Below are 20,304 nucleotides of genomic sequence, written 5' to 3'. Positions count from 1 at the left end.
TTGAAAGACAGAAAGAAAGAAGGAAAGAAAGAAAGAAAAGAAAGAAAGAAGAAAGAAAGAAAGAAAGAAAGAAAGGAGAGAGAGAGGAAGGAGGGAGGGGGGAATGAAGGAAGGGAGATAAAGAAAGGAAATGTAACAGAAAAGAATGTCTTTCAAGAACAAACATTAAGCAATAAACAAGATGAATAAGCAAATTATGATTATAGGGGAACAGGAAGGGCAGTTAAAAAAAAAAAATCTCTTCTATGCCCTTCATCCCAAATGGTACTCAGGATAGCTGGGTTATACAGGTTTAAGTGAAATTACAGGAATTGATAATCCCTATTTTACAAAAGCTGTTTCAGTGGAAAAATAGATCTCTCTTATGTGTTTTCTTTTGAAAGTCTATAATCTATTATGAAAACTGAACAGGAACAATTCAAAAAAAGAGAAAATTATGGCTTTGTCTTACTTGTGAACACTTACTTTAAGAAAAGCTCTATTTAAAAAGCAAGAAAATGGAAACGAAGAAGCCATGTTACTTAACAAATAATAGCATTTTGTGCAGGATTTATTCCAAGAATGGAAGAAAAGTTGAACATCCTAAATCTGCCAGTGTAAGATGTTACTAGTGTTAAAACTGTATGGTCATCTCCACAGACACTGAGAAAATATTTGCTAGAACATAACACTCTTTTTTTTTTTTTGAGTTTATTTTGAGAGAGACAGAGACAGCACGAAGTGGGGGAGGGTCAGAAAGCGGGAGGGGGGGTGGAGAATCCAAGCAGGTGCACCGAGCCCCATGTGGGGCTCAAGCTCATGAAGCTGTGGGCTCATGACCTGAGCCGAACCCGAGTCGGATGCTTAACCGACTGAGCCACCCAGGCGCCCCAACATTCTTTCATCATAAACATTTTCAGCAAACTAGAACAAGAGGGAGTAGCTACTTATTTTATAAAGAGTAGCTACAGTGAGCATGACATATAACGGTACACTTTTAGAAGAATTTCTAGGAAGTAAAAAGAAAAACAAAACAAAACAGACAAGAGCTCTGTGGCACGATTCCCATTCAACATGGTGCTAAAGGCCTGGCCAGCACTGTGAGACCAGGGGAGGATGAATAAGTATAGATAAAAATTCAGTAAGAAAAAGCTGTTATCTTTATTGTTCGAAAATGATGTCATTTAAGAAATCCGCGAGACTCTACAAACAGATCTGAGAGAGCTCAACAGGGTTAGTGGACACATGATCAGCACACAAAATTCATGACCTTTGTATACATTAGCAATGCCTCGGCTGGAACTGAAATTAATAACCAGACGTTATTCACAACAGTACTTTAGATTCTAAGGATTCTAAGTCCGAGAAAAAAAAATTCGAATCTATATGAATAAACTATAAAATGTCATCGAAGGATGTAAAACAAGATTGACTTTAAAGAGTTAGACCTACACTTCACCGTGTTTATGTTTTGTGATGACACCATGCTAAAACGTTCATAAATTCCAGAATACACTAAAAATTTAATGTTATGCCACAAAACGTCGCTGGATTTTTGGTAACATTGTAAAACGCACGTTCGTGAGCAAAAACATTGAAGATGATTCTAAGAAAGAAAGGAAGAGAAAAGGAAAAATAAAGAATGGTGGGTCTTGATTTAGGGCATGCACTTTAAGAAGGGCTAGGGTCATCTTAGGGATATAGCTTTGATCTGTGAAAACAATTTTAATGCTTGTCCAAGCTTTTATAAGTCAAGTTGAGAAGAAGGCTCAGAGGAGCCTGGCTAGAGTTTGGTGTAAATTTTACCTGCTGTTACTTGAATTAATTGCATATGGTTGCCAAGAGATGATGTCTTTACTCTAGGGGGTAAGAGCAAGGACCCTGGACCTAAACTGCCTGGGTTAGAATAAGAATCCCCTCTGCCATTTACTAACGGTAGGACATTGGGTAAAAATAATTTTAAGCTTAAGGTGACTCAATATATATGGGGGTAATTAGAACAACAATAGTTCACGTGTGTATTATGAGGAACACCTGAGTTAACATCTGGAAAGGACTCAGAAATGTATCTGGGTGTTTGCAAAAAAAAAAAAAAAAAATTAAATAAACAAAGATGAGAAGGATTGTGTGCTATCTGCTCGCAGTTTCACTGATTTTTGTGGGCCCTAGGGACTTTTGCCTTCCTGGGCCTCTCCCTCCATTAAAATAATAAAATTAATAACGTTATTAAAATTACACAAACGTAAATGTATTAACATTACATACTAGAGCCTTTTGGTCAACTTCACAGTTAATATTTATCTTCTGATTTCAGAGAAAATGACAAAATTTTCATGAGCCATTGAAAGTACTGTGGGGCCTGGGCTCTGTGCCGACCGTGCCTAAAGGATTTAGACCTGCGTGCACCCGAATATGCAATTAAAAAGCATGGTTATCCGAGTAGGAAATAAAATTACCCACATACACAGACATAGGTACACGCAGTGCTCACACGAAATCCCCTACAATTACGAGGACGGTAAACAGGGGTTGTGCAAGCCGGGCGTCCTGCGCGGCCACTGCGAGGGTGTCCTCGGCCACTGGGCAGCGAGGCCGGGCCAGCTCGGAAACCGCCGGAGAGGAGGCCGACCAGGGAAGCTGCTGCCTCGCGGCTCGGTCCGCGCACCGCTCGGTTCCGCGCTCTCATCTGCGGACGGCCCGCTGGATTGTTGCGAACGTCCAGCGGCCGCGCGGTGAGGCCGGGTCGCCACGGTTTGCGCACCAGAAAGGGACGAAACGGGAAACAGCCTGCTGGCGGCGACGCCACCAACCGAGAAAACGAACGACCCCACCGCGGAGCCCGAAAAACGAAAGATGGCGCAGGCGCAACGTGAGGCTCGTTGGGGGCGGGACGCGTGCCGCGAAAACGGTCCAATCAGGGGGCGTCATGGACGGGCGTTGCAGGAAGGCCCACTGACGGAACCAGCGTGGGGGGCGCGGCAGGACAGACCAATGAGAAAGCTGGCGTGTGGGGGCGTCGCAGGACGGGCCAATGAGAGAGCCGACGAGGGGGCGTGGCTATGAGACTGGCGGTGCGGAGGCGGGGCCTGCCGGGCCACAGGGTCATTTCCACGCCTGCGTGGACGCGGAGGATGCAGGACAGTCGCTGCGAGTTTTTAGGACTTTCCAGTTCCAGTTTAGACCTGAATGTGACTGGTTTGTGTTACTGTTTGGCATTCGTAATTCAAGGAAATCCCTTCTTCTGGTTGAAAGCACGGTGTGATTTCCTGGCCCTCCTGCATCAGCATCACCTGGATAATACAACCGGCAAATAACCGGATCCTGCTACAGATCTGGTGAATCAGAAGCTGGGGGGGGGGGGGGGGGGGAGGGCAGTAATCTATGTTTTAAAAATGCTCCAGGTAGTTTTGGTACACGCTGAATTTTGAGACTGCTTCGAAGTATTGTGTTTCCCTTAATTCAGGTGCTGGAAGTGACACCTCAAATGTCAGCTGAGCTAACCCAAGCTGCTTACCTTCAAGATCGTTACCAGAGCCAAAACAGTGCTTAGGCTTTACCCGCTCAGACTTGGATGCCAGAAGATAAAGTGAAAAATAAATGTGTGTCTAAAAAGGAGAGATCTCGGGGAATGATTTGGGTCAACAAGGAATGTGGAATTCCATTTCTCCACAAATTTTATTGATCCTAACATCTCATTTACAGACTTTTTGCCCTCCTCATTTAGACTTCTCCAGCAAACATAGTCCATGGTAAATAATGATTCTCTGTAGGCCTGTAACAGCAGTAAATTCTATTTTCATAATTAAAACAACAAATAAAACGAAAATGCTAGAACACTGTTTAGTTTCTTCTTCTTCGCTAAGGCTCTCCTAATGAATCCGTGAACACCAAACCAGGATGGGTTAAATTCGGGCAGAATATTCATACTAATCAATCCTTCTCAGGCAGATCACTTTTCATACTTCATAATTCTATGGCTGATTCACTTTTCAGTTACTGTTTGCATTCATTTCTTCTCTGCATTCATATCTCTCCCCAGTTGAAGAAATAAAAAGGGTTTCTTAGGTGCCATTTTGCCATCAGCCTTACTATTTGATGTACAAGAAAGATGTTTTTTTGTTTTGTTTTGTTTTGTTTTTTACATGTGCTTGTATAATGAATCTCTGCTCCAATATTACCTACACTTTAGTCATTTTTAGCATGAACACATAATGACTCAAACCAGTAAAGAGAAACCTGGACAATAAGATCTTTGTTCCAAATCCTCCAGTTATCCTTCCACAGGTGGAATTCAAGCAGTTCAAAGGCTTGCATTTTCTTTTAGTTTCTGACCTGAAGAGAATTGGCCCCTCTGATTTCATTTTAATTCAATGACTAAAGAAATCTAATACTTGTTAACATTGGCTAAGCACTTACAAAATTATTTCAAGACTGATTTAAGAGCTTTGCATGAATTATCTTACTTAATCCTTAAAATAGCTCTAAGAAGTAGTATACTCTTATTTTTGTTGTGTAGATGTGGAAAGTGAGACTCAGGAATGCTGTCTGTCATTCTTTTGAGCCATTGCAACAACTCACCTCTGGCCCCTGTCCCTGTTGTTATATGTGTACTTTAACTCGTTATGATTGCTGTAAATCCTGAGAGCCTACTGTGTGTCTGGAACAGCCTTAGGCATTGGGGAGTCAGCAGCAAAAAGGACTAACTCTGCCCAATGGAGCTTAGAGCCTGGAGAATGGGAAGAGGAAACCAGCAATATGCAAATTCATGTCAGTTATGCTAAGGGTAATGAAGAAGAATGAACAGAGCAAGTTAAGAGCCGGATTGAAGGGCGCCATGTGCATTTGCTGGTCAGAGAGTGTCTCCCAGATGTGGTAACATTGTAATCATCCACTCACCCCCAAACCCAAGAAATCTGGGGCGTATTTGAGGTATGTAAAATGTTCTATTCCCAGCTGAAGGGTCAAACTCATAACAAGGTCTAGCTCTTCATCTCCCTCTTTTCCCTCTGCTTTCTCCAACTATCTTCCTCTGTGCCTTCCCCTTGGTCTTCAGGCTCTGACGCTCCCTTTTGCAGTAGCCATTTGCTTCTTTCATTCTTTTTCTCAGCTCTCACCTTCTTCCTTCTCCCTATTCCTAAAAAATAGCCACCATTTGGCTGTGATACTTTTATTGTTTTGTATTTATGAAATGCAGCTTAACATTCACAGTTAAACTTTTAGACAAAATTCGAAAACGTTAGTCCTTCACTTTTCTACAATTCCTGTTCCCTTTCCACGGTAGCAATTTCATGGTGAACGGAAAGGTCAGTCAAGTGCCTCTGTCCATGTAAAGCAAAGGGAGCGTTTTCTTCTATGTAGCGCTGTGTGCCCGCGCCACCAAAATGAAGGTTAAGAACTCTGAACTTTCCCCAGCGTGATCTCCACCTCTCCTAAGTCTTCTTTGCTGCCGCCAAGGTGTGGAGGGCAGTGGGAGTATAAGTCAAGGAGGAGACTGCTGAAGTTGTTCATCTGAATAAAGTACAAAAACATTGCCTTCAATTAGAAATCTCCTTATAACTTTTGGGTCCACAGTTGATCTAAATAAACCCAAACCATTGACAGAACCATCAAAAAAGAAAATAGTTGGAGAATTCAAGTTATGGTCAACCATAGCCATCTAATCAAAACGGTAAACCTATGGTTTTTCTTATGACGATGTGTATGGTGAAGAACCGATTTTATCCAAAGAGAGATGTGGCCTTTGCCCTTTGCTGGGAGGGGATCTCTAGGCTCATGGAATATCCTGCATGATAAGATGATCTTTGTTTACCTAGAAGCCCTGGGCTGCACAGGATAGGGTAATAATGTCACTTATGTTGGGGGCTTTGGGTCATGTGGCATGTGGGCTACCGCCACAGGGCCTGCTGACTAAAGTTCAGCCACGTGGACAGTCAACCATGTTCATATGACAAATCCCCTAGGTTGGCAATGTCTGTGTGTTGTGCCAATATTGTTGTGCGGCAGGGAGACATAAACCCTCCCCCGGCCTCCACTGGGAAAGGACCTACCAGAAGCTCTGAGTTGGGAAGCCTGTGCTCCATGCGCCTTTCACCTTGGCTTATGTGTAATCTGTATCCTTTTGATGTAATAAATAACCCCCAACCTTGGGTGTAACAACTTTTAGTGGATTCTGTGGTATAATTCTAGTGAATGATCAAATCCGAGGATGGTTTTGGAGACCCTTCATCTTTGCACTTGGTGTCAGACGTGAGGGGACGCTTATGGGAGTGTACCTGAGCTTTGCACTGTGTCACAATGATATTAGTATTACTAGATTCTGTTTAGTACTCAAATATTGGGATGAACATTTTGTCTTAAGGAGCTTTGTAGTTTCCATGGGAGCCCAAGTCTATTCCCCTGCCAGTGGATTTCCAGAGTGGTAAACACTTTTTTAGGTCTTAGTGAGTGATAATAATAATAATAATAATAAAAAAAAAATTGAAGATGTAGCTGTAAGTTTCACTGATGGTCTACTAACCTGAGAGCTCCAGAAGGTCAAGGACACCCTCACCTCTTTTTGTATTTCCAGTGCCCATGCCTGTGTCTGACTCAAAGATGTTCAATTGACTATCTCTTGAATGAGCTGATTTATAGTAATACTCTGAACGGTCGCCATGCTACAATCTAGTAAGAATTTTGACACATGTCATGGATCTCCTTATAAGCCTTCATGACTAAATTAATCTCTTTAGTTTCTTCTTGTATGTCTTTCTCCTACCTCTTGATCTGTTACCTTACACTTGAAACATTGGAGTTCACTTTTAAGTCTGACTCAATCATCAGTTCAAATTCCACCTCTTAAATCAACTAATTGAGCTTTTACTTCTTGTCCCACTTTAAATTTTATTAATTTTTATTTTTTATATCATTGGTTTTTATATCATTCATTTGTTATATTTGCATAGGCCAAAGTATTTTTCAGATTTTACCTTTTTTTCCCCCCCTCAGGAGTTAGAAGTTTATTGAATACACTGAAAGGGAGTGATAGGACAGGAGAAAAGAGGCTAGCTCTCTGCTCGGGGTTTTATCTTTTTATTGTATTTGTTTTCCCTGTTATTTTATCTTTTCCAAACCTACTAGTTTTGTTGGATATTCCTACAACCATCATGAAGCAGAGATTTGTTGTACAGATGGCTGTTTACGATTTCTCTGTTGAATTCATTCAATTCCTTCAACATTTTCTCTATATACTGGCAACGTGCTGGCTTATTTGACTACAGAGACAACTGTTCGGTCCTTACAATCTCAGGGAGAAGTCCATCAGGACATCATGAGGAGTTTCATTGGCTTTTGTCTTTGTGGATTGTGGTCAATTTTAGTCTAACTCCTGGAATTCTTAACGACCTAAAGGAGTTAGGTCTAGATGACTTCTGACTACTCCTTAAATAACAAATACTTTTTATAATTGAGTAATTAAAGCATTAAAAAATGACGTGAAAATTTCACAATATGTTCACATCCTTACCTGGAAAGGTGAGCTGGAACCCAGTTCCCCTTCTGATTACATGCCACATTTAAAGTGACTTGCTTCTCATTAATAGAAAGTGGCAGAAGTGACAGCATGTGACATTCAAAACTAGGTCACAGAGACTTCAAGGGTATGTTCTCTGCCTGACTGCTCTTTCTGCAAGACAAATGCTACCACATTTTGAAGAGATTTACCCTCCTGAGGGTTCCTGGCAGGGAACTGAGGTGTTACTGTGGTTCTCCTGCCAACAGCCAACAGGAACTCGTGCAGGAGGGCAGCCAGCCAACTCTGGTAAGGAATAAGGAATCTTCCAGCTGTGGTCAAGCCCTCAGGGGACTGCAGCCTGTGTGTACATCTCAACTTCAGCCCCACGAGGGACCCTGGGCAGAACCACCCAGCTAAGTCACTTGTGGATTCCTGATCCCCAGAAACAAATTGAGGGAAGAAATGTTCATGGATTGAGCTGTTGAGTTTTGGTAGTTTGTTACACAGCAGTAGATAATAGAGGAGAGTTACCATAATCTTAATGACAAAATCTGATATGGCTAAACCCAAAAGAGAGTGTGACTCGAGTAGGGGAAAAAAAAAAAACACCTCTAAAATATTAAAATGTATGCAGCTGATATTTAAGATAATAATATAACATGACCACGTAAGATTTGGGCTGGGGATGCAAGTATAGATTAACATTAGGAAATCTACATATATTCATTGTGGCAGGATAAAGGAGAAAAAGCACATGAGCTCATCAAATGGCAAAAATTCATATATCATTCCTAATAAAAAGACTTAAAATAAATTTAGAAGTAAACTAAGCAACACATACAGATTACACACACACACAGACACAGACACACACACACACACACACACACTCACGTGCACACGTGAACAACGAGCAGGGAAACAAATTTTTATAAGTCATGAACTACCAAAGCCACTTTGATGAAAAAGAGGAAAAAGACCACGATGACTGAGAGCATACCTATATGGCATCCAGTTTGTGATTCTACCTGATACAATAACATGATAATGTAATTAACATAAATAGTTATTGGAAAGAATATTAATTTTTTAAATTTCCTAATTATAGTATTGTATGCACTGAAAAGCAAGACAGGCCATTAAATATCGATTAGAATTACAAAGTTTAGTAATCAGATAGGTATAGAGTGCATGTAAATAATTTCTCAATTATCCTCCCCTCCCCCCCAAGTATTTATAACAGTATTTCAGTCTGATGGCACCTGTCAAAACAGGTCGAAGACACAACCTTGTTGTAATCAGCCTTCTATCTCTTGTGAGAGTTTATGGGGCTTAGGTCACAGTGTGATGCAGTGACCCCCCCTTTTTTATATCAGTTTTCACTCTATTTTATTTATTTTTAATTACACGAGAAATCCATTAACTCTAAAACATCCTCAGCCATGATCTTTGAAAGCTCACATCAGCATCATTCTCTCTGGTTGTCCTTCTGGTACCAAGATTAGATGTATTTCAGACAATTTTGCTACTAATTCCAGATCTCTTGAATTCACTTTTACTTTTCTCTCTCTGGATTTTGGATAATTAAGACCTGCTTACAGAGTTCATGAAAATTCTTCAGCTGGGTCCAATTGGCTATTTAGCCTATCCAGCAAGCTTTTTAATGTTAATTTTCTTATAATTAATTGTGTGTGTGTGTGTGTGTGTGTGTATCTGGAATTTGTATTTGGTTCCTTTTTTCAAATCTTTGTGGCTCTCAGCATATTTCAAATAGTCCTTTTTTCCCCCTTTGTAAATAATAAATAATTTACTTATTTTGAGAAAAAGAGAGAGAGAGAGAGAGAGAGAGAGAGAACCTCAAACTAGCTCCACATTCAGCCAGATGGGACTTGATCTCACCAACCCTGGGATCCTGACCTGAGCCCAAATCAAGAGTTGTGCGCTCAACCAACTGAGCCACCCAGGTGTCTCCCCCTTTTTCTTTTAAAAGTTATTAAAGTGAGCCACTTGAAATCTGTATCTGTTAATTTCTTTTTACCCTGTTTATTTCCCTGCTCTTATTCTGGGTCACAGTGTCTTGTTGAATAATGTGCTAATGTCCTGTACGAAGCCTCTCCTTCCTTTTCTTCCAGGTGTCCTATGCAGGGATTTGTTGAGGCCTACAATGAAGCTCATTCCCCCAGAGAGGATTTGCGTTTGCATTATCCAGGTGCTCAGGGGCACAAAGCCAGCTTGGGCTTAATCCCTAAATTAATTCTCAACCTGGGTGTTTGAATCCCTGTGATATTGATGCCAGAAACCAATGGATAGTAGTCCAGATTGCCGGTGGCAGAATCTACGTTGCTCAGCACCAAGGCTCGGGGCACCCTCTTCCTTGCCATCGTCCGTGGCGAGTGTGGGCCTGTGTGCATGTGTGTGTGTCTGTGTGTGTGCTCGTTTCTAGCTCACCTTCTACCCTGAGGATGTGACCCGGCAGGTGCGTCAGCGTCACCAGGAAAGATTTCTCATCAGGTTTCTTGGCGAATAATAAAGAAAGTCTACATTTTCCTCACTCCCCAGCAGCTGAAACCCTTCAGGCCAACAGAAACCGCTGCCTGCCGGAAAGGCTTTCCTTCCCTTCCAACCTCCACTCCGGCCTCACCTCAAGGGTACGCCAGGGAAGCGGCCAGGGTGCTGAGAAGGGGGCCTCGGTCTCGGGGGGAACCATCGCCTCATCACAGTCACACACCTGATGGGACTGAGCAGTGGGCCTCTGTCTCGTGGCCCAGAGGACTTTACAGCTGAATGCTTCCCAAAGACTGAAGCGAAATAGGACTTCCTAGGACAGAGGCGACAGTAACTGACAGGACTGGAAGGCCTCTCAGAGCCCGGACACGTTCCCTTCCGGTCCCGCTGCGACTTTTGGATACAGTATAGACTCTGCCACCCTCCTCCCCCAGAGAGGCCCCCTCCCTGGCCGGCTGCTCAGAGCAAGCAGATATGGGAGCAGCTGCAAAGCAGGCCGACCAGAAAAGCCCACGTACATTTACCGGACGCTCCCACGGCCTTCGGCTGTTTTCAGTATCACCTCCATACATTAAAAAGGAAAAGAAAAAAAAAAAGGTGAGGAGAACAAAGTTTTCAGAGCAGGCTCCTTTGTGCTCTGGGTAAGCTCCTTCCTTATCAACTGCCTGAACAACGTGACGATCAATTTGGAGCCCGGCCCACGGAACCAGGAGTTGTACACTTGCAATGGCGTTTCATTTAAAATTAAGGTCTAGTTTGGTGAAACCGAAGGAATAATGGATGTAGAGAATCGTTGTTTATGGTGAGCACGCAATTTATATTGTGTTACTGACAGAGTAGCTTGAAAATACTTTCTACGCAGCCCTAACCAAAAATTGAGTCGTGCTAGATTATCAGATCCTCGAAAACAGCTTCCGTAATGAAAGGGTTACACCTCATTTGTTGAAAACATGCATGGCTCTGAAAAGAGCCTTTGGGGCTGGGTAAGGGGGCGCTTACTTGGCAAGTCTACTTGGAGCTGGTGTACTTGGTGACGGCCTTGGTGCCCTCGGACACGGCGTGCTTGGCCAGCTCCCCGGGCAGCAGCAGGCGCACGGCCGTCTGGATCTCCCGGGACGTGATGGTCGAGCGCTTGTTGTAATGCGCCAGGCGCGACGCCTCGCCCGCGATGCGCTCGAAGATGTCGTTGACGAACGAGTTCATGATGCCCATGGCCTTGGACGAGATGCCGGTGTCGGGGTGCACCTGCTTCAGCACCTTGTACACGTACACCGAGTAGCTCTCCTTGCGGCTGCGCTTGCGCTTCTTGCCGTCCTTCTTCTGCGCCTTGGTCACCGCCTTCTTGGAGCCCTTCTTCGGGGCCGGGGCGGATTTGGTGGGTTCAGGCATCGCGGCGTGAAGTTAAGACGCTATGACTAAGAGCTGGGAAAATAACTCGCGGCACCAAAGCCACGTTTATTTATAGATGCGGTATTCAAATGAGGTTAGTAAGATTTCGTCCGCGATTGGATTAATTTTAGTGTGTCGTCACAAATGCCGATGTAAAAGATACTTGCAGGTCTAGCTTTTCATTGGCTGCTTCCTTACTTTGCTTCGAGCCAATCAGAAGGCTTAGAGTAGGCTGCCTAAAGCTACTATAAATAAGCCTGTTAAAGAACTTGCGCCGTAGATTTCAGTCACTGAAACTTTTACGGAGGACATCCTCGCTTTCGGTTTATAGGTGTAGACCACTCTCTGTTGGCTAATATGGCTTCGTGCTTGGAGTCTGGGGCCTGTACCAGTCGGTATCTGGCGGTTAGGATGCGTCAGGCTTTAGGCGGGGTAGTAAGTGGTCGTTGGCCCGAAGCCCATAGTCCTTCCCAGCTCGCCTCATTGAGTAGCAACCTGCTCTATTGCGCCGGGCTGGTCAGGAGGTGAAGCACCGTACGTACCTGTACTAGCAAATACTTGGAAAATACCGCTTCCCAGACTTCTGGTCTCACGCTCACCCTGACCGTCAGTGTGGGAGAAACTTACTACTGATCAGCCTGCTCGAGCAGTAAGCTCGAGTTTGGGTCGTGGATAGGCTTCCGGGGCCTTGACTGAAACCCCTGCACGTAGAAGTTCTTAGGGGGTGCACGCAACTAATATGCGTTGCCAGGAGACGGCGCTCTGTGCTGGAGGGACCGCCCCACCGAGGTGGTGTCCTCCCTCCGGCCACGCCCCCCAAGGAACACAGTGCAACAGCTCTTTCCTTGAGGTCTGTGGGTGGCTCTGAAAAGAGCCTTTGGGTTGTGTTGAGCTTCTAAGCAGTAGGCCAAAGAAACTTATTTCTTCTTAGCTGCCTTCTTTGGCTTGGCTGCCTTGGGCTTGGCGGTCTTTGGCTTGGCCGCCTTGGGTTTCACGGCTTTGGCCTTCGCTGGGCTCTTAGGCGCCTTCTTGGCCTTGGCTGCTTTCGCTTTTTTCGGGCTCTTTGCCTTTTTGGCTCCTGCAGCCGCCGCGGGCTTCTTCGCCTTCTTTGGGGTCTTCTTGGCGCTCTTCTTGGGGGTGCTGGCCCCCGTCGCCTTCTTGGGTTTCTTGGCCGCCCCGGCAGCCTTCTTGGGCTTGGCCGCGCCCGCCTTCTTGGCTTTGGGCTTGGCCTCCCCGGACGCCGCCTTCTTGTTGAGCTTGAACGAGCCCGAGGCGCCGGTGCCCTTGGTCTGCACCAGGGTGCCCTTGCTCACCAGGCTCTTGAGGCCCAGCTTGATGCGGCTGTTGTTCTTCTCCACGTCGTAGCCGGCGGCCGCCAGCGCCTTCTTGAGCGCGGCCAGGGACACGCCGCTGCGCTCCTTGGAGGCGGCCACGGCCTTGGTGATGAGCTCGGACACGGGCGGCCCGGACGCTTTGCGCTTGGCGGCGCCTGCGGACTTGCGGGCCTTCTTCTTCACGGGCGTCTTCTCGGCGGGGGCCGGAGCGGCGGGCGCGGCGGGCGCGGTCTCGGACATGTCGAAGGCGGGCGCGGGGAGAGCGACTCGAGCCGGAAGCGGAGGCACTGGCCGGGACTCGGGCCGCGCCGCTGCGCCCTCCCGTTTATATAGGGCGGAGCTGCGCCGTGATTGGTGCGCTGTCCAGCCCGCCTCGCTGGCAGCCGCAGAGTGTCCTCTCGGATCCCGAGTTGTGTTTGTTACACCTCAAAAAATGCCAAAAATATCAAAATTCTCTACATCGAATCGCCCGGTTTTTCTCACAAAATGATCCCTGAAGCCTCAGGCTTCACGCCGGTCTCAAATTATGAAGAAAGCACAAAGCTTTATGCCAGAAACTTACAATATTTCCCGCCGTGCTCTTCAAATTTCAACTCAGAGAAACAAAACTTTCTATTTTCTTCGTAAATTATAAACCGATCTTTAACTGTGGAGTTTTCTGACCTCTCAAATAGGATTCTCCAAGTGGTTAGCTTCTTATATGTCCAAAAACCGTGCCACTGGCACTAAGATTTTTATTACAAATCTGCGCTTAAGTGAGGGAAGTAACACAGGCTCCTCGGAGAGTCCTGCCTATTGAGCCGAGGGCATTTGAGTTCATCAAACTGGTTTAGTTTAATGGCAAACAAATTATTGCCCATTTGAGGTTAGATTTTGGACCCCTGGGACATCAGTCTATGCAGTCATGGTTTTATTTCTGTCGGCTGCACCTGGGTTTTTAAATAATTCTTTAGGATAATTCTTTTCCTTTCTGCTCCCAAGGGTTGGGGGCGGGGCTGTTGCTTCTCTTTTCCCTGGACAACTGCTCCATGAGTTTAGATACCTTGAATTCAGGATTATTTGGGACGGTAAGGGAACCCCAAAACATAGTCAGGGTGGACAGATGCAAAAGGATTAATTTTCAAATAACACAGAGATGAGGTCCATAAAATCATTGGAAGTGGAGGGACACGTTGAGGAATTTGCAGTGTTGCGGAGTTCTTTGGCACATTCTTCAGGATTAAACTGTAAGAAACGAGTTAGAGATGAAATTCAAGCGTTGATCGTATGGGGAAATACGTTCGAAGTGTCAATGATGACATATCTACTCCCATTTTTAGAGCAACCCAGACCCTGTCATTACTCAATGGCTGATGAATGGCTAGTCCTCCTACGAAATATGGCTTCCGTCATGAAGATTATGGCCCTATGCTTCCCAGACATCCATAAAAAAGAAAACAAGTTACATGTTGGATTGAATTACAAGTTCAGATTTGCATCTCAGAGGTGGATCTTTGCGGGACTATGCAAGTTAAGTCATGGTCCTCTGAAGACATCCTTTGCAAGATCTGTGAAAGATGGGTTTGTTTGGGTAATTGCCCAATCAACAGAGAGTCTATGTTAGCGATGACCATCCAACTAAAGGAATCATTCCTGGAAAATGGTCTGGATGGAATTGTCTTTAAAAACTTGCAAGCCATGTACTTGAGAGACAACGTACCATTTTGGCCAGTGCTATAAAGTGATACGACACCATTCTTTGAGTGTAGCTGGTTGTAACACAGCATTGGGCATCACGGTAATTTTTAGTTTTGTTGCCACAAATCTCCCTGCACAACAGACCTTACTACTGAAGTCAAAAGAGAATATATACCTTTGATACAACATTAATTAAAAGTTTCAGATTAGTGCTACTTAAGTTAATGCTGGTATAAAATCAACGTAAATAATCTGTATTTTTAAAGCCTTAATGTATAAACATTTCAATGTAATTAGTGCATGCTAGTGAAAAATAAATATGCCCTTTGGTATATATTAATATAAAAAGGGAGAGGATAAGGTTCCAAAACAGACCGGTTGATACTTACTAGGGAAACTGATTTATGGGCATTCAATCCCAGAACAGTGTGTTATACTCATTTTCAATGACAAACAATAACTTTTGCAAATGGCTGAAATTTGCACAATCCATTGAAGTTTTCTCTTAAATGTCTGGTTTGAGCCTACGTAATCCTCACACTTCTGACGTTGAGGGACTTAATGTCTCCAAATTCTGTGATCTTTCAACTCACCTATGGTTGTCTCCTCTGGTACAGTGTGTTTTCCCATCAAAAAAATGAACTGATGGGTTCAAAGAATACATTGAGCATCTCCCACTATGAAAGCAAATGTTTATTTGACACTCTTCTATGATGGCATAAGAGTAACACCAAAGGCTCTACTTTACTATTGATCTATCAGCTTGGCTGGCCCTATTCCAACTACCTAGGGGGTATGTGTGTGTGTGTGTGTGTGTGTGTGTGTGTACTTGTATTTTAAGTTTAGATTCCAAAGTCTTTCTTCAGATGATTCTGAACCAGTAACTCCAGGGAGTCTCAGAATATCTAAGAAGTCCTCGGTTCCCTCTGATGCCCAGCTGAGTCTGGGAACTACTGCTGTCCCTGGAGGTGACCAACAGGTCAAACCCGTTTTCTGTCATTCGAGGGTTCCTGCAGATTTCTGGACTTGCCTGTGACATGCCAGACGTGACCCCAGGTTGAGAGGGTGTGTTGCCGCAATCCAACCCTGACTCCCTTGGATTCCCACCCGACTGGGCACTCAAGTGGGCTCTGGAAGGGTGAGAAAGTGATGGCAAAGCCTCCCGTGCTTGATGATTTTCCATCCACATGGGGTGGATAAGCCTTGGTTTCCTGTGGACTCCCAGAAGCCCCTAGTATGGCATCTCTGCTCCTCATCCCGTTTTATCATTCTTTTTTTTTTAATTTTTAAAAATGCTTACTTATTTTGAGAGAGAGCGCGAGCGTGCGCATGCAGGTGGGGGAGGGGCAGAGAGCGAGAGGGAGACAGAGAATCCCAAGCAGGCTCCAGGCTCTGAGCTGTCAGTGCAGACCCTGCAGTGGGGCTCGAACGCACAGACCTTGAGACCATAGCCTGAGCCGAAGTCGGAAGCCTAAGGGACTGAGCCACCAGGTGCCCCTCTCACTTTATCATTCTCAATAAAAGTTACCCTTTCCACTTACTGGTCATTGTACTCTGTGCTACCTGCATTCTTACTTGGTCAATGTAACCATCCCTAGCCTGGGCTGTTGTCCCTATTTTACAAAGGAGCATATGGACTTGCACCGGCTAAGGACTTCTGAGCAGGCTGTTGCTGACAGGTACATCTAGGTTTCCAGCTCACATCTGTCTGACTTCAAAGTATGTGCTCTTAATGTGTTTTCCAGACTGTAGGTCTGAATAATCACTAGAGATTGTGAAATCAATTTAGTAGCACAGGCCACGTGTTTCTTTTTCTTTCTTTCTTTCTTTCTTTCTTTCTTTCTTTCTTTCTTTCATTCATTCTCTCTCTCTCCCTCCCTCCCTCCCTCCCTCCCTCCACCTTTCTTTCTTTCTTTCTTTCTTTCTTTCTTTCTTTCTTTCTTTCTTTCTTTTATTCTTTCTCTCTCTCCCTCCCTTCCTCCATCTTTCTTTCTTTCTTTCTTTCTTTCTTTCTTTCTTTCTTTCTTTCTTTTATTCTTTCTCTCTCTCCCTCCCTTCCTCCATCTTTCTTCTTTCTTTCTTTCTTCCTGAACTAGACTAGAATATCCAATACCAGTGCCCAATGCCTGTGGCTTCAGTTATGCACTCAGTTCTTTGACTGTGTGCTGATGCCTCCCATGTGAAACGTATTTTTTGCTGTGTGGGATCATAGGCTAGAGTGGGAGGAGTCTTCCTCATGGAATTTCTTAAACTCATGAAGTATTCTCAAGTTTTTAATCTCTAATGAGCTAAAAAAAAGAGGGGGGATTTCCTGATATGGACTTTTTTTTAAGCCTCTAAAAAAAAAACCCAAGTGATGGACAATGGGGAGCATGTTGTGAATGGTGGACACGATAGCAATTGTGGGAAGAGGCACAACAATATGATTTGCAGACAAGTTAAAGGCATAGGAAGCTTGTACTTGGTTCCTTTTACTCCATCATTCTGGGTTCCAAGCACTTGACTCTGCACTTGGCTATTTTAATGTTGTCATGAGTGCTTTAGTGAAGACAGAGTTTGGGGATGAAGTGCTTTTTGCAGGACAAACGAGTCCTTCCCGAGTTTCCGCACAGGAGGTGTATCACGTACGCAAAGGACGTGGCACCGTGGACTGTGGTCACTGTGTGGATCACCTTTAGAACTCTGTCTGTTGGGACAGACTTCCCCTCTGTGGACTTTTAATAGGTACTCTATCTTACCTTTCGGTGTAGAACATTTCTGGCGAATTTTTCGTAAAAGGACCTATATGTTACAAATTCTTATTCTTTCTATCTCATTCAACCATGTGTGGATTGCACACCATTCAATCCAAGTGTGGATTGCACACCCTAGATTATTGACTTGCAACATTGTTTGGAACTATAAAATGTCAGGGAGAACTTTATTATCAACCCATAAGAGAACGTTGAAATGAACTAGGGTACACTTGCAATACTTAAGAATACGAAGCTACAGAAATGGGTAAGAACCATCTCTCAGAAGTAATAAGGAGCAAGTTCTAGGATGTATGGCTAAGTGAAAAAGCCAAGTGCAAAAGAGTATCCATAGTATGACACCCTCCATAGGAGAAAGAAGAGGACATAAGAAAACACACCTTCTTCTTATTTGTGCGGAAGATGTACAGGAAGGATAAACCAAAAATAAAGGAGATGGGTTATCTATGGCAGTGGGGGATGGTTATAAAGGAGTATAAAGAAGGGAGAAAGGGGAACAGAGCGTCAGGGTGAGGAGGGAGTAACGGTTTATTGAATATGTCTGTTGGTGTAACTGACTCTTCCAACTATAGTAATGTTACATGTACCAGTAAAATAAACTGTTAAAAGCGATAGGGTTGGGGAAGGAACCCAGCACATCTGGCCTTTAAGCATCATTCTCCAATAAAAAGAACCAGGGGTCCTTGGGTAAGTGGTTGATTCCAAGGAGGGAACAGGCAAAAGACAGGATGGGCCTGGAACATCTTGTGGTACCAGAAGACAAGGAAATGTTTTCTAAAAGATGGAAACTCTGAGAAAAACATGGCAGCCAGTCTCAAGGAGCTACTAATGACCAAAGCTGCTGCCATTTGAGCAACAAAATAAAAATCGGTAATGTCGGACTTTTTTAGCTCCCTAGAATAAAATATGTATCCATAAGTACATACATACGTCACGAGAAAGACAACTCTACCTCGTTGCGGATACAATCCACATGAAGATGCTAAAATCGCCAGGCGGAAGTTTAAGGAACAGCAGGGTTTTCAGTCTCAGAGTGTCTTCCCTAAGACACCTATCAACTACGAAGACAAAGGTAATAAGTTTACAGTGGTTCACCCCAGAAGACATCCCTTAACCAAGTGAGCAAGGTAAATGTGACAAGTAATAGGACATATGGACATCACGAACTCCTTGCAGTGAGAAAACACCTGTTTTGGGGATATTTCCTGGCAGAAATGCATAAGCTCACTCCAGTGAAAAGGAAACATCACACAAATTCAAATCGAGTGGCATTCTTTAAAATAACTCATCAGTAGTCCTCAAAAGTGTGAAGGTCAGGAGAGATGAGGACAGACTAAGGAACTATTATAGACCTGAAAATCCTGAGGAAAAACAATAAGTAAACTCAACGCGGGATCCTGAATAAGACCTTGGAACAGAAAAAGGATACCGGTGGAAAAGTTTGTCAAATTTGAAAAAAAGTCTAAATTTGGTAAATAACATTGTGCCGATGTCCATTTCCTGTTCTTTTGTTTGCTTGTTTGTTTTGTTTTGTCGCATTTCCTGTATTGTCGTTGTTCCTGTATTGTCATTGTACAACGGTTATGTAAGACATGAACATTAGGGGAAGCCAGTTGAGCGCTACAAGGGAATTTTTGTACCAGTTTTGTAACTTCTGTATAATCTAAAATTAGTTCAAAATAAAAAGTTTTCTAAAAAAAGTTTCTCTTCACATCTCACCATGTTGTAACACTTTTCACAGAAAGGGAAAACATCCACGTGACATAGATTCTCCATAGTGGTGGAAATGTAGATGACTTTTATTCTTGTGTCCAAGCTTTTATGTTTTTTCCAAGTTTTCACCATAGCCATGGATCCATGAATTACTTTATTATTAGCAAACAACATGCTTCCCTTAAAAATATGATAAAGATTTTTTTTCTTTTGTTGTGTTTTTTTTGTATGCTAAGTTTCCCAGACACCAGGTAGTACAGGCTGAGACACCATTCTGCTCTTTCTCTGGACTTTCACTGAAATTATTTCTCTGGTTTTTATCTAAGATTTATTATATACATCCATGAACGTTCTGGTTTAGTTTGTCCTGATTTTGAAATGTATATGTGCCAAACCATAGTGTTCTTACTCCTCTGTCTTGATTATTCCCTCAATAAGAACCACCCTTCTGTATTATTGGTAAGAGAGAGCTCTAGTTGTCGAGTTGCACTGTGTTATATTTCATTTATAAACGTGGCCCAATGTATTTACTATCTAGCTTCCTATGCCTGGACATCCTCCTGGTTAGATGATTAAGCAACTTTAATTTTCCAAAAATGTTTGCCACAATTTTTCCTGACCCACACTCCCTTTTCCACCGTGTCTTGACTCTTGCGCCCTCATCAAATCTAATTCCTGTCCCCTCGAGGCTGAGTGAACTTGTGACAGCTCACACCAAGAGGGTGGGGGGATTGAGGCTGTGTGACTTCCGAGCCCAGGTCGTACGGAGCAACCAGCTTTTGCCTTATTTGCTGGAGCCCTCAGGCTTGCTCTCTGAGCTATCTGAGAAGAATTTTGGTGATTCTGAGGCCACCAGGCTGTGAGGAAACCAACCTCTGTTGGAGACCAAGTTTGGGCACTCTGGTTGGCTGTCTTAATATTTGAACCATCTTACTTCTAGGACCAGAAATATGAGAAGAGGCTCCAGATTATTCCAACTGACAGTGGTAAAGTCTTTTCATCTGAAGTCCCAAACATAATGGCAGAGATCCAAGCCAGCTCCGTTCTGCTCTATCTAAATTCCTGGTCCAAAGTCTGTGGGCATAACAAAATGGCGGTTGTTTTTAGCAATTAAGTTTTGAGATATTTTGTAACTTGAACAGTAATGATTTCAGTTTATTTTCATGTAACTTATTAGCTGATCAGTGGCCTCAAAAACATTTTGGTCATAGCCTGCATCAAGAAACACGTCTTACAACATTATATTCACCCTGGCCTACCACTCGTCCTGCGTGTCCTAACTGAAGACAAAACAAAAGTAATAAGTATGTTTTTTTCTGTGCAATTTGCTCTGCTACTTTCTCTTCTTCACTCCCTTCCCCTCCCGCCCCTCCCTTCCCTTTCAGTCCCTTCCCTTCTTTCTCCTTTCTTCTTTATTTAATTTCAACGAAGTTGACTACTGGCAACTAAACTGCTTGTATAA

The 20,304-nt window shown here is 43.7% G+C and overlaps 3 protein-coding genes and 1 long non-coding RNA gene across 4 annotated transcripts in view; 1 reads left to right on the top strand and 3 right to left on the bottom strand.

The window, feature by feature from the left end:
- Window positions 1-1,858: 1,858 nt before the first annotated feature.
- LOC113593857 (uncharacterized) lies at window positions 1,859-5,598 on the top strand. Its single transcript, XR_003414214.2, has 2 exons — window positions 1,859-3,314; window positions 3,443-5,598. It is a non-coding gene; the product is annotated as an uncharacterized LOC113593857 (long non-coding RNA).
- Window positions 5,348-20,304, bottom strand: part of LOC106989350 (histone H2B type 1-A) — a 340,681-nt gene continuing 325,724 nt past the window's right edge. The window contains exon 2 of the mRNA XM_015087842.3: window positions 5,348-5,487. The gene's annotated coding sequence lies outside the window, so the exon portion shown is untranslated. The remainder of the gene's footprint in view (window positions 5,488-20,304) is intronic.
- On the bottom strand, window positions 5,350-11,897 carry LOC106988062 (histone H2B type 1-M). The gene is made up of 2 exons (XM_015086449.3): window positions 10,976-11,897; window positions 5,350-5,487 (listed from the first exon to the last, which is right to left on the bottom strand). The coding sequence occupies exon 1, from the start codon at window positions 11,363-11,365 to the stop codon at window positions 10,985-10,987; it is 381 nt and encodes a 126-aa protein (XP_014941935.1). The 5' UTR covers window positions 11,366-11,897; the 3' UTR covers window positions 5,350-5,487; window positions 10,976-10,984.
- Window positions 12,047-12,996, bottom strand: LOC106988038 (histone H1.4). Its single transcript, XM_027040117.2, has one exon. The coding sequence runs from the start codon at window positions 12,937-12,939 to the stop codon at window positions 12,283-12,285; it is 657 nt and encodes a 218-aa protein (XP_026895918.1). The 5' UTR covers window positions 12,940-12,996; the 3' UTR covers window positions 12,047-12,282.

The sequence above is a fragment of the Acinonyx jubatus genome, chromosome B2, assembly GCF_027475565.1.
Source record: "Acinonyx jubatus isolate Ajub_Pintada_27869175 chromosome B2, VMU_Ajub_asm_v1.0, whole genome shotgun sequence".
NCBI classification, from domain to species: Eukaryota; Metazoa; Chordata; class Mammalia; order Carnivora; family Felidae; genus Acinonyx; species Acinonyx jubatus.
The sequence above is the reverse complement of the archived record's forward strand: the minus strand, read 5'-3'. Positions and strand labels throughout refer to the sequence as shown.

Coding starts and splice junctions, on each gene's coding strand:
- LOC106988062 (XM_015086449.3), bottom strand. CDS start 11,365: ATGCCTGAACCCACCAAATCCGCCCCGGCCCCGAAGAAGGGCTCCAAG.
- LOC106988038 (XM_027040117.2), bottom strand. CDS start 12,939: ATGTCCGAGACCGCGCCCGCCGCGCCCGCCGCTCCGGCCCCCGCCGAG.